This window comes from Populus trichocarpa, unplaced genomic scaffold (assembly GCF_000002775.5).
Source record: "Populus trichocarpa isolate Nisqually-1 unplaced genomic scaffold, P.trichocarpa_v4.1 scaffold_509, whole genome shotgun sequence".
Lineage (NCBI taxonomy): Eukaryota > Viridiplantae > Streptophyta > Magnoliopsida > Malpighiales > Salicaceae > Populus > Populus trichocarpa.
Window position 1 is genome coordinate 86,293 of NW_026291144.1, and position 13,302 is coordinate 99,594.

The window sequence follows — 13,302 nt, forward strand, 5'->3', positions numbered from 1 at the left end:
GTGATGCCACCGGGATTGAGGTAGGTCTTTGCTTCGTGTTTTATAAAGTAAAAGATCAGCTTGTTAATCCAGATATTTGTTTATGTTAATTGGTGTGAAAATATTGTACTTACTGTAGCTGAAGGGGATTTGTAATGCTGTGCATTGAAATTAAACAAACAAAATGTCGGAAGTTTCCATCAAGTATGATAATCAGAGTAAATTTATGTATTGTTATCTTGAAAAAATCGGGATTCGCACATTCAGAATCCATGTATTGGTAATTTGATAGGAATGCCGAAACATTGGAATAATTGTACCAGATTTAAGCTTTCATATAATTTATAGTAGCTAGTTGACTCAGGGTTCTGTTAACTCTTTTCAAGGCTTCTCATTGTTACTTTTAACAGTTTTTCCTAATTAGGTCCGAAGCAGCAAAACGCAAGGATGATCTTCACCGAGTATATTCGGTGAAACTGGGTGTATGCTTCATAAATATATAGTTCGGCTCAAATTTCCTGGCTGCAACAATAAGTGAAAATGGGTGTCTAACCCGTTACCTTCTCTCAAAAGAGAAATGTTGCTAGCAGCGGAGCTATTAATTGTTGTTAATGTTTTTGTCATGGATGGAAGTGGAAACAGTCTTGAATTTGCATTCTAGACGATGTTAAGAAGTCTGTCATCTTTACGCTTGGCATTTATGGCCAACAATTTACAATGATGAACATATAATGGTCCGCTATGATCAGTACAGTAAATTGCAAGTCATTCTTCCACGATCAGTTCCATGAAACTCGCCTTACTAGATTAGAGAAAAATAGAGAGTGCTTAGGAAGTGGTATCAAAGAAAAAGCAGCTGCAGCTACCCAATTTTCCATGTCTGAAATGTTGTGGAAGTTAACATGTTGGCACCAGCAGACGAATTCTGGACATTTCTTTTAACAATGTGCATCCTCCTCCGCCGTCGACTACAGAGTATATGTCATGCGCTACCATCCCTGATGCGCAAGGTATATGTAGTTGCAGGAGGGGTTTTTTATTATAGTTTACAGATAGCCGGTCGCTTGGAATCAGGGGCGGGTGTCGGTTATGGACAAGGACTCAGGTATCGGACATTGTCAAATCTAAAGTTTTTAGGAGACGGGCACCGTTGAAAAAATGTCTTAATTTTTAATTATGGGCTGCTGTGTATGCATAGCCTCTTCTTTATCATTTGTTATTTAGCATTAACATATTAAAATAATCTAAAAACACTATAAAAATTTAAATTTTTTAAAAATTACAGTGGCCCACGATTACTATTTATTCTTGCCGAATCGCGATTAAAAAAAAAATCAGATGATGGCAATGAAAGTCCAATAATGTGAACCACTGTGCCCTTAATAAAATCAGAGCTTCATTTTCTTCTGAACAAACCAAGAGATAATTTCATTAACCAGGAGACCCAAAATTTAGGCAATCCAAAGACGCGAGTTTCATAAGCTTATCACGCATAAAGCAAGACATTCATATATTCTAGGCTGTTTATCTGCCCACTCTCAACCATTATGTAATGATTGAAACTTGAAAAAACAAGGCAAGACCTTCTAGTTTCAGTTATACAGAATCTCTTCTTCTTCTTCTTCTTCTTCTTCTTTTTCGCTTTGATGAATGAAGTAATTTAATTCAGGAGCTGTCAAATTGTAGCCGGAGACGTGCTTTAAGTTCATGGCAGTCTCCATTGTCGAACGCTTAGCAGGGGCCATATTTTTCGACAAAATAAAGTTACACTACTAGAGTGTGCGTGTAAAGAAACATTGCAGGATTTTATTCGTGAGAGAGGAAAAACAAGAATATGCATGTTTTAACTTGAAAGTAGGAGGAAGGGATCATCACTTAACCTTAAAAATTATTAACGAAACAATTTTGAGACTCGTTTCGTGTACGAGAAAGAATAACATGAAGAGAGAGAATGAAACATGAAAATGAGAAATATTTTAGTTTTTTTTCTTTTCTGAAAAGCAATGTTTTATTGATTTTGCATCTATGTCACCTAAAATTAAATAGGGAGATAAGAAGTCTGCTACGAATTTAAGTAGTTTTGATAATGGAAAACTGAATCAATTAGATCATCATATTTTGCTTAAATTTCTTAAATAAGTCACCTTCTCTGTTGCATAACACATAAAATTTTCCTCCTTATAGTATCGTCTACATGAACATCTCCGAAACGGCAAAATCTGGAGATCGCCGGAATGCCATAACCACTGTAATTTCAACCTCGAATAGTGTTTCAACCAACAGATTGGCATAATTCCGAAGGATTTTGAAAACACCAATGAACATTCGAGATTATCAATTATATCCAACGTGACAAGACTATTTGATCATTTTATGCCAAAGCACAGCAACCCAAAATATTAATTCGGAAAGTTAAGTACCCGAAGAGTTCATTACAGAAGACTGGGCATAATTCATTTATTAAAATCTATAAACCACTTGCTGCTTTTTACATTTCCCAGGTGGTTTTATTCCTTTGGGCTCTTAGGCTTCTACACTAGCAAGTTTTCTTCCCTGAACAGGAACTTTAATGGGCGCTTCTTCCTAACACGGGGTCAGTATCAGCTTTTGGCGCCATCAATTACTTTTGCAAAAGCAAGAGGTGATGAGCTGATTTCCACGCTTACTTAGATATGAAGGACTCTTTAATTGTTTCCCACAGTTATTAACAAGAGCTAACGGAGGAGTGTAAATCATTATTCCCCTCCTCACATGTTATTGTTCTTTAGAATAATAACATTTTTTTAACCTTTTGCTTTTATATATATATATATAATCTTATGTTTATTTATTTATTTAGATATTTTTCTTTAGAATAATCTTACTTTATTATTTATTTACATTACTTTACATTGAGTTACCATAGTTTTAGAAAAATATCTCGATATTAGGGTCTTATGTTTTCTCTATTATATTATTAAATAAAAAATCATCTATTATGTTGTTAAATAAAAAATAATTTTAAAAAACATAATTATTGCGAATTGAATTTCATAATTTATTTTGATTTATTTTCTATGAAATTATTATGATGTTAAAAAAACACACCTAGCATCGGGATGATGCTCTTAATTAATTAATTACCTAGTTTTCAGAATTAATTAATTATGTATGACACCTTCTGTCAAGTTATTTAGTTAATTTATTAAAAGAGTTGCAATTTGAATTTTACAGACATATTGATATGAATAGTTGTGTAACTAGTTTCTAGAATTAATTAATTATGTATAACACTTTCTGTCAAATTATTTAGTTAATTTATCAGAAGAGTTGCAATTTGAATTTTACAGACATATTGATATGAATAGTTGTGTCTTTAAATTCTACAAACATTATAAAAAGACGTGCCTTTAAATTTTATAGATAAATTGATATGAAACTATTATTTTACTTATGAATATCATTTTGGACAGATAGAAATCAATTAGAAGGCGATTAAGGGGTCAAAAGCAAGAAACAAAAAGCACTGAAACTATATTTAGTAAAACGAGGAATGCTAGCGGCATTAATGGGCTATTAGGCCCCGTTTATTTGCTGGAAAGTATTTTTTTTTTGAAAAGTAAATTTCGAGAAAAGTGAATTCCGGAAAAATGAATTCCGGGAAAGTGAATTCCAGGAAAGTATTTTCCGATGCTTGGTAGTATAATGGAAAATAAGTTGGAAAACACTTTCCAGTATTTGGTTATGTCATGGAAAATGAGCTGAAGAATAACTTATTAATGTTTTATTTTTCTCAAGTTTATTAAAATAATGAGGAACAAATCTTATAAATTAAAAAGTTTAATGAGAATGAAATTGAAAAAATATATAATTTCATAGATTATGTCAAATAAAATAAATAATAATCAAAATAATAGAGATCAAATCTAATTTTTTTTTTAAAAAATGAAAGATGAAGAAACTAAAATAATAATAATAAATATTTCATAAATTATTTCAAATAAAATAAGTAACAATCAAAAGAATGAGGAGCAAATTTGATAGATAAAAAATTTCAATAAAAAAATGATAAGGAAAAAGCAAATAACAATTATAAAAATAAGAATCAAAATTAATATAAAAATTAAATTTTAAGAGATGAAATTGAAAAATAAATATTCAAAACAAATTATATATAGCAATCAAAAGTTTGCGGATCAAATTTGATATAATCAGCAAATAATGACATTTCTAAATTTTTCACAACTTCCAGAAAGTGTTTTCCGCCCAAATTTTCCAGGAAAACACTTTCATGAAAACCAAGCCAAATTTTCCAATGACTAGAAAGTGTTTTCCGTTGACCAACTTTTTTAATGACAAACAAACATAGGAAAGTTTGGAAAGTGATTTTTCGGAAAACAAACACAGCCAAAAGGGAAAACACTTTCCTGGAAACCAAACCAAATTTTTCTTTGACTGGAAAGTGTTTTTCGTTGACCGGAAAGTGTTTCTGTTGACTGGAAAGTGTTTTTTATTGATCGGAAAGTGTTTTCCGTTGACCAACTTTTTTAATAGCAAACAAACACCAGAAAATTTTAAAAATAATTTCCTGAAAACTACTTTTGGAGAAACAAACATCACCTTAGGCTTCTACACTAGCAAGTTTTCTTCCCTGAACAGGAACTTTAATGGGTGCACTTCTTCCAACACGGGCCAGTGGATAGCCAATCACGGAGAGAATTACTGTTAGGATCACCCGACAATACAAAACTCAAAAAGAATATGGTAAAATAAAAAATAAAACATACGAGAATTTGCATGGTTGAAAGGCTTGGATAGGCTGGACATCCCAAGCCTTTATTTCTTGTTTTTCTCTCATGTATTTGAAAGGCTTGGATAGGCTGGACATCCCAGCCTCTCCTCGTTTAACAAACAAGGATAAATGAGAATTAATGCTGCCATGAAGGTTGCTTAAGATAACGCCGGCCACTACTTTTAAAAATAACATAGTGCAGTACGATAAAGAAACACAGTGACATAGAAAGTAAGAAATTCCGGGGACAATATCATCAACTTTTGCAAAAGCAAGGGGTGACGAGCTGATTTCCACAGTACTTACTTAGATATGAAGGACTCTTTGTTTCCCATAGTTATTAACAAGAGCCAACGGAGGAGTGGAAATCATTATTCCCCCTCCACATTGTTATTGTTCTTTGGAATAATAACATTTTTTTTTACCTTTAACTTTTTGCTTTTTATATATATTTATATATTTCTATATTGAATTAATTTATTAAAAATTTAACTTTGTTGTTTATTTACTTTACTTTTACTTTATACGGGAGTTATCATGGTTTTAGAAAAATATCCCGATATTAGATTGATATTCAATTTTACGATCGTTTATTTTCTCTGTCATATTATTAAATAAAAAATGATCTATCATATTGTTAAATAAAAAATAGTTTAAAAAACGTAATTATTATAAATTGAATTTTATAATTTATTTTGATTTTTTTTTTATGAAGTTGTTACGATGTTAAAAAAACATACCAGCATCGAGATGATGCTCTTTTTAACATATATTTTTTCCAACATATTATTAAGTAAAAAGACAACTCTTATAGAGTTTAATTTGAAGCTTGAGCTACACAAGAAATATGATTAGGAGGTTTCGAGTTCTATTATAGAATAACTTGTGTGTATTATATAGAAAAATAAAGAGAACTTTATCTCATATTGGATAAGTATGAATTTTTGTTATATCTTATAATACGAGAGATTTCAAATCAATATATTTTAACGTTGGAGGGAAAGTCAAAATATATGATGGCATCTGACTTTTCTTTCTGAATTAATTAGTTTAAGTTAATTAATTAGTTTTCAGAATTAATTAATTATGCATGACATCTACCAAGTTATTTAGTTAATTTATCGGAAGAGTTGCAATTTAAAATTCACAAATATATTAGTATAAATAGTTGTTTTTAAATTCTACAAACACTATAAAGAGATGTGTTTTTAAATTTTATAGACAAATTGATATGAAAGAGTGTTACTTATAAATAGCAGTTTGTATTGACAGAAATCAATTAGAAAATAATCTTCTTATTTTTTTTATGAATTCTTTATTTATATTTATCATAAACAAAATAAAATTTCTTAAGAAACTTATAGAAGAAGTTTCTTTATAAATTTAAGGTTTTGTACTCCACATTAAATATAATAAAAGCAACAAATACTTAAAGATATTATTTTCAAGTCTTAAAGGTTTTTTCAGTATACCCACTAACATAAAAAAATTTGACTAATTAAATGAAACCATAAAATAAATTTCTTTGTTATATCTTTGGTGCCAAGTTGCAAAAAAATTTCACCCATTACGTTTGCAAAAGCAAAAGGTGATGCGCTGGCTTCCCATACTTGTCAAATACAAAGGCCTCTCCGTTTCCCACCATTCAGTACTATATAAGCAGGACTCCACTCTCTTGTATTGCCAAGCTACCTGCAAATAGAAAGGAAAGAAACATAGGGACTGAATCAACTTTTGCAGAGCAATGAATAGCGGTAAAGGTGCAGCAAGTTCTAAGACTGAAACAGAAGATGAAGGCATCAATGGAACTGGAATAGCCGCTGCTATTGGTGCTGTGGCAGGAGCAGCTCTTTTGGCCTGGGGTATTGGCAGTGCTCTCTTCTCAAGCCCAGAACCTGATGCCGGGAAGACAATGAAAGCTCCTGGAAGGGATCATCGCATGCCCAGGGCTGACTTTGAACGAGACCCAAAAGGCTATTTCAAAGACCTGCGCAAGTAGAAAGCAGGAATGTTTAGAGGATAGGAAGCTGCGATGTTCTTACCTATCTCTATGTGTGTTTTATAATTAGCAATAAAACTTCGATGATGCTGTAAACAGGAATTTCCAGTGCCCCAGACTTTATTATATAACACAAACGATGCTTTTATCACTTGCTTGTAACTCTGCGTCTAATTGTTGTACCAAAAAAGAGAAAACTCTACATATGATTTCTAAATTCGGGTGTTTTCAGGAAGAATCTCGGGAAGGGATAATTAATGGCCTGGGATGACCTCTCTCTTATAGCTGATTTAGAAAATAATGAAAGCGATCAAGGGGTCAAAAAGCAAGAAACGAAAAGCACTGAAACTGTACTTGGTAGGTAAAATGAGGAATGCTAGCGGCAGAGTGTTTTTTTAGGCAGACGCTTCTGTTACGAAGACACGTTGCGTTAATCCCTTGAAAGGCCACCGATAGTTTGATTTAGACGACGGTTTTGAGTGTTGTTTCTTTTTCCTCTACGAAATATCAATTATATAGGGAGATAAATGGCCATATATTCCTTAATCAAACAATAAAATCATCACCAGCAATAACAACGATCTTTAATCTTTGTTCCTACAAGCTTTGTTTGAGTTTTGTAACCAGAAAATATAAAATCTTGATATTAAGTTAAAAAATAGAGGGACAAATAACGAATGGACATCCCAATCAGCAACATCCATATTGCATTATTGGAAGCAAACTAAAATCTGATGATATCAAAGATCATACACTCGTGTTGAAAAACTTGAAGATGAAAACACAGTGAATTCCCTTCTATTCAAAACAAATCTTAAGATTATTAGAAGACTGAAAATGAGAGATTAACCCAGTAGCAAAAACTGAAGAGAAGGGAGAAAAGAATGTAGAGAGTATTGGAGTTTGTTGGCTAATACGAAACTATTTTCCTTTTCTACATTCATTTCCCCCCACTTGTTTCAATGAAAACTCGACCATAATTCAGGTTCCTTTTCTACATTCATTTCCCCCCACTTGTTTCAATGAAAACTCGACCATAATTCAGGTTATCTCCAATAAGACTCTCGAGTTCACAAATTGACTATATAAACCCCACTCTCATTTGGCCACAGTCAGGGGCTGAGAATAGCAGAAACAGGAACTCCAGGGCGAAATAGATTTGTGAAACAGAGAGAGCCACAGGGTCCGCAACAGGTGCTTATGGTCCAGACATGCCTGGAAGAAACGAAGAAGCTCGAATAGCTGCTCTGGTTGGCGCAGTGGCAGGGATCGGTCTTCTGGCGCGTAGCCTTTTTTCCAGGCTCTGTCCTACTAACAGTGCTAAAACAAAGAAAGCGCCACGACATGATTTTCGCAACTCGCGCAAGTAGAATATCAACAAAGCAAGTCTAAAAAGATGGCATATATAAAATTTGTTTTGTTGAATTGTTATTCCTGAATATTTCAGAAATTTTAATCCTGATTGGACAGTTAAGACTTGAGGATTTGGGAGAGCTTTCCTTCAACTAATATGCACTTGAGAAAATGCCATGCATCTTCCAATGTGCAAGGCTTCATCAAATCATAGTTATAAAACACGCCTTGAATTATTATTATTTTTATTTAAATCAAATTAAATTTTATCAGGTTTTTATCAAGTTATAGGCAGACGATAGTTATAGAACATGGTTTGAGTTACAAGTTAGGTGATAATAGATATCATTATTTTATTTAAATTAAAATAAATTTTATCAAGTTGGTTTTGATTAAGGTGCAGATCCAATTGAATTTAACAAAATCAACTCTCAACATGATTGATGATTGATATGATATAAAACCTGACTATATCTGAATATATATATATATATATATATATATATATATATATATATATATATATATATATATATATATATATAAAGGAACTAATAAATTAATTCTTCAAACCAGATCGAGATATAACAACGCATCAAGTTAGAAAATTAAAGTGTGGGGCTTGGGAAGCTTCGGAGTAGGGCACCTATAGTCACGTATCTCTCTATATTGTGCAACACATTCATGTAATTGACTTGCGAAAACATGGATGCCACGCAATGGATGGATGCAATTTTTCTAGTCCTCTAATAGTGTTTGCAAATTTTCCAACTTTCGAGTGGAATATTGAGAAATTAGAAATGCAAATCAAATTTTCTTTCAAAACTTAGTTAGAAACTACAAATACTGCACATCCAAAATTTTACATGGAACAGGTTGGCTTCTTTTATATATAGGGACCCCTACTCCTGAGCCACAGCCAATCAATTCCACTGGATATCTGAGAATGCAACTATAACGAAAATAATAAACATCCAAGTAAAACAAACACCAGAATCAGGTTCACCTTCTTCTCTTCCTCCCCTTTCCTAATTGTCCAGATTTGAAAGCGTGTTCTTGTTCTTTCCATAATTCTCTGCTCTTTCATCCTCCAGCAGTGCCCCTTCTTTTTCTTTGACCTTGAATAAGAAATAATTCACGAGCTGGCCCTTTAGCTTCTCTTTTTAGGAGTTTCTTTAACTTTCTCCTTTCAGCCTGTTCACGGTCCTGAACATAATCTCTACCCTTCACAAAACTGCAGGAACAAAATTACAAAAGATGTTTACCTCCATGCCACACTAAGACCAGCACAGGACAATAACAGGTGAAAGAAAAATGTTATTTACTTCTCCTCAAATTTTGGAGCAACTAATTTGATGGGGAACCATCAAATTAGCATACAGTTGATTTATGGACATATAATGAGGAATAGTGTTATAGATATTCTTAAAAAAACATCTCAATCTAAAAATTTAAGTTTAGGTAAGGTCTTAAAATATATTTATATTATTCTCTAATAAAACCCCTCAAGTGAAAACCTTTTGAACTTGAAATTTATACAGGTTTACATTATTTTGTATTTAATTTTTATCAAATAAATAAAGATGGTGAGATTTGAACTCGTAATCACCACTTGGTAATCAAGGCTCTGATACCATGTTAAAAAACTATCACAACCTAAAACCTTAAGCTGTTAGGTGAGATTTTAAGATATGATTTATATTATTTTTTAAAAGATATCCTTAACACGGTTGGTTGCGTAAAAAAAACCTTAAGCAATAACATGAATTCTAGAAATTGGCAAACATCTGAATGCAACAAGTTAAATTAACTTATGATGGCAATTTCAGGGTTCAGCCACAAAAAATTAATCATTAGATTTCATGAACCAAATCATACGTTCAGTGTATTAAGTTGCAAAGCATCGATGATTAAATATATTATTATCTTATTTTTTTAAAAAATAGAAAAGCAATACTATTTTTTTAAGCATTTGGTTCATCTTTAATTAATTTTCATGACAAGTTTCATCTTGATTTGTGTAGGATTAATTGGTTTTTGTATGTTTTTATAGAGTTTTTTTATTATTTTTTTAAATCAAAACCACATTATTATCTATTGTCCAATTTATTAGGTTTAATAGCATTATCAATAAAATTCATGCAATATTGACATTTTTTTATTTTTTTAAAAAATAGTTTGATCAGAAACAAGACATAAAAAAAAATCATCTGCCATAGAGGTCTGGCACTATAATGGGCCTTCTTTAGTTTATGTATCGTGGATGTTTGCACTCGAATCCACGTGACAAACTGGGTAAATCAGTTCTTCTTCTCTGGAATGGAGGAGCACTGTCCGGGCTCTCACCCTCGGAAAAGAAAAGAAAAGAAAAGTGGAGGGACTCCAGCTGTACACAGTGCATTGCCGAAGAAAAAGCAAACACCTGACCCAGCTTGTATTATCGAGTGTTGGCCCATGGAGCATAGCTTTGGAATCAGCTAAGTTGCCATATGATTGATTCCATCAAGGTCGTTATTAGGTCGTTAAATATGGGCCTGAAGATAGATTCACAGATATGATTTTTTTTCCTCTTCATTTGCAGTATTTTTTTTTAATATAAATGACCCAGCGGAATCGGTTGAGTTTTGTCCATGAATAGTCCGATTCAATTATAAATTCAACTCAATTTAGGACTCGAACACACCAAATTATTAGGTTAACCCACTTGGCCATAAGAGTTGACAACTGTCAATTGTCGTCCTGAAAATTGCTGGGTTTGAATGAATTCAAACCCTTGCTAGCTTAAACCTACGCCATTCATTCTGACTTGTTGACTCCTCTAAGAAAGTCAGGGACCTTCGAGGGAGTGCAGCGAAAAGTAATCCTACATTGTCAACCATTTTATCATCAGTGGTTCCCATTGAAGTTGCATTTACGAATTCGATAGTATGAACTTGGATATGCGTAACTGGTATTTTATCTTCAAGTGACAACAATGGCAGTTGAAGGTGGATAAAGGCGAGGCCCCCAGCTATGGTCCATGGCCTAACTAACAGATCCTCGCCATCATCGAAAAAGCTCAGGAACCATGTGCTTTAGCCGGTTACTGTAGCACACGGAGGAGGTCCAAAGGAATCGAGGGACCCCATTGTGTCTCCCTTAGCCATCATAGCAGGTGCCCTGAATAATGACGCACGTTACTTTTTCAAATTCACACCCCAATCTCCATCCCTTTTTCATAATTTCTCAGCAGAGTAGAATTTATCATTGATTTACAAACGATGTAACAAAACAAAAACTCCACATATGAAAGGGGAAACATCAAATTGATATGCTGCATACATGTTTAGGCAAATGCTAGGTTAAGCTAAAAGCCAGAAATCTTTGTGACGCTTTGTGGTAATCAAGTAACCTCCATGTTTTTGGCTTTTCCTCCTCACAGCAATTGCCATGCAATCAGCATTTTGGATACAGTATTCCACCACACCACCGGTGACTCTATTGCTTGCCCACATCATGATCAGCCGCCATGTCATGGACCTCTTTTTCTGCCCCAAAACTAGAAGTGCCACCTCTTGTTTCTTGGCCTCTTCCACTATCAATGGACCTTTCTCTTTTCCTTCCACCACTGCAATCTCAATTTGTATCTGCAGTATGCCACATTTTATACATATATAAACAAGACAAAAAAAGCTAGCAAAATTGAATCAATCAGTACATTTATAAACAAGACAAAAAAAGCTAGCAAAATTGAATTAATCATACCCACCTCAGGTCTCTTCAACTGACACATATTTTTCACAGAATTTACAAGTTCACAGGCCCTTGGAGCTCCTCTCTCCTTGCGGGTTTTTGTCCCTGTGGCTGCAGTCAAATGTTAAACCCTTCTCAGTTTAATTGTCTAAAAATACATCTAATAATCCCATGACGAAGAAGATTTAAAAATAATAATAATAATAACACCATGCAGACCAACCTTGCTTAGAAGATTCTTTAGTTACATGAAGAAGAATAAGAAGATCCTGGCTTTGAACAGTGTGAGAGAGTGACCATTGTAAAGCTCCCTGAGCTTCAATACTTGAATCGACCACTATCATGATTTTCCTACCGATTAACTCCACGGGTTTTCCCTCCGAATTCCCAGGCTTCTCCTGATCTCCAACAACAGTACTGTCAGGATTCTCATTGTTTTGATCATTTTTAGTAGAATTCAGATTAGGCTTGGCTTGTATAGGTGGTGAGCGGACTCTAACACGAGGCTTGATCCTGTTTAGACAGAAACCTGGTAATCTTGTGTCTATCTTGCCCATCTCCTGAGATGGGGTGTTAAGAAGACACCAGTTATTAATTATAAGAAGAAGAAGATTGTGCCAATCTTGGCCAATTGCCCGTTGCTGAACCAAATGGCTATAATTTATGCTATACTTTTCCTTTCTTTTATACATTTCTTTTGTTATTTAATCATGTTGGTCCTTCGTTTCTTTTATTTTTCACCCGTGGGGCTATTCAGGAACGTGCTTGTCATGAAGCTGTAGACCCTTTGCTCTCAAATTTGACCAGCTTGCTATTTATGCAATATATTTCACAATATATGTGGCATGTTTATTGTTAATGCAAGCAATCAAATGTTTTTGCTAGTTATGTGCTTTCCACTCTTTTTTCCAACTCTAATGTTTCATAATTCCATGCCTAGTGTCTTGGCAGTATCGTTACATGATCATATGGGCATGTGTTGATCAAATCAAGTGAAAGAATTTTATATTATATACGGGGGTGCATGATACTGCTGTTGTTGCTGCTCGATTAATATGGTTTTTTTTAATTATTATTAACATGGTTGTCTGGACTAACTTGCGTGTACCTTGATTAATCTTACAGGTTCTGAAATTAACGACCATATAAGTCTCTAATGACCCTGAAATTTGTAAAACTCGAACTGATGATCTCTAAAAAATAAACCCCGAATTTTTCTTGATAGCAAGCAAACTGGCTCTTGAACTATATACATACGATACCGTCCTCTTAGGTAATTATTATGAGCATTGCTCATCAGGTGAGATCATGGAAATTATTATGCCAAGGATATTAAAGAGTCCGTCACCGACCTTAGGCAATGATCAATAAAAAGACGGGTATATATTTAGGTAGCTGTGGACAATATTGATGCAAGGTTCTGTTTTATGTAATTTACCAAACTTGCCTCAAACGCTAACTGCTAGAG

At 33.5% G+C, this 13,302-nt stretch overlaps 2 protein-coding genes across 2 annotated transcripts; one reads left to right on the forward strand and one right to left on the reverse strand.

The window, feature by feature from the left end:
* The first annotated feature begins 6,411 nt into the window (after positions 1–6,411).
* On the forward strand, positions 6,412–6,900 carry LOC18109460 (uncharacterized). The gene has a single exon (XM_006387679.3). The coding sequence runs from the start codon at positions 6,495–6,497 to the stop codon at positions 6,747–6,749; it is 255 nt and encodes an 84-aa protein (XP_006387741.1). The 5' UTR covers positions 6,412–6,494; the 3' UTR covers positions 6,750–6,900.
* Positions 6,901–11,291: 4,391 nt separating this feature from the next.
* On the reverse strand, positions 11,292–12,476 carry LOC127904864 (uncharacterized). Its single transcript, XM_052449882.1, has 3 exons — positions 12,058–12,476; positions 11,851–11,945; positions 11,292–11,728 (listed from the first exon to the last, which is right to left on the reverse strand). The coding sequence occupies exons 1-3, from the start codon at positions 12,389–12,391 to the stop codon at positions 11,444–11,446; spliced, it is 714 nt and encodes a 237-aa protein (XP_052305842.1). The 5' UTR covers positions 12,392–12,476; the 3' UTR covers positions 11,292–11,443.
* Positions 12,477–13,302: the final 826 nt, after the last annotated feature.

What these genes read in the sequence shown, in the direction of transcription:
- LOC18109460 (XM_006387679.3), top strand. Translation starts at nt 6,495, where the DNA reads ATGAATAGCGGTAAAGGTGCAGCAAGTTCTAAGACTGAAACAGAAGAT.
- LOC127904864 (XM_052449882.1), bottom strand. Translation starts at nt 12,391, where the DNA reads ATGGGCAAGATAGACACAAGATTACCAGGTTTCTGTCTAAACAGGATC. An exon ending in TAAAGAATCTTCTAAGCAAG is followed by an intron (nt 11,946 to 12,057) that starts GTTGGTCTGCAT and finishes ATTTGACTGCAG; the next exon opens with CCACAGGGACAAAAACCCGC. An exon ending in GTCAGTTGAAGAGACCTGAG is followed by an intron (nt 11,729 to 11,850) that starts GTGGGTATGATT and finishes GGCATACTGCAG; the next exon opens with ATACAAATTGAGATTGCAGT.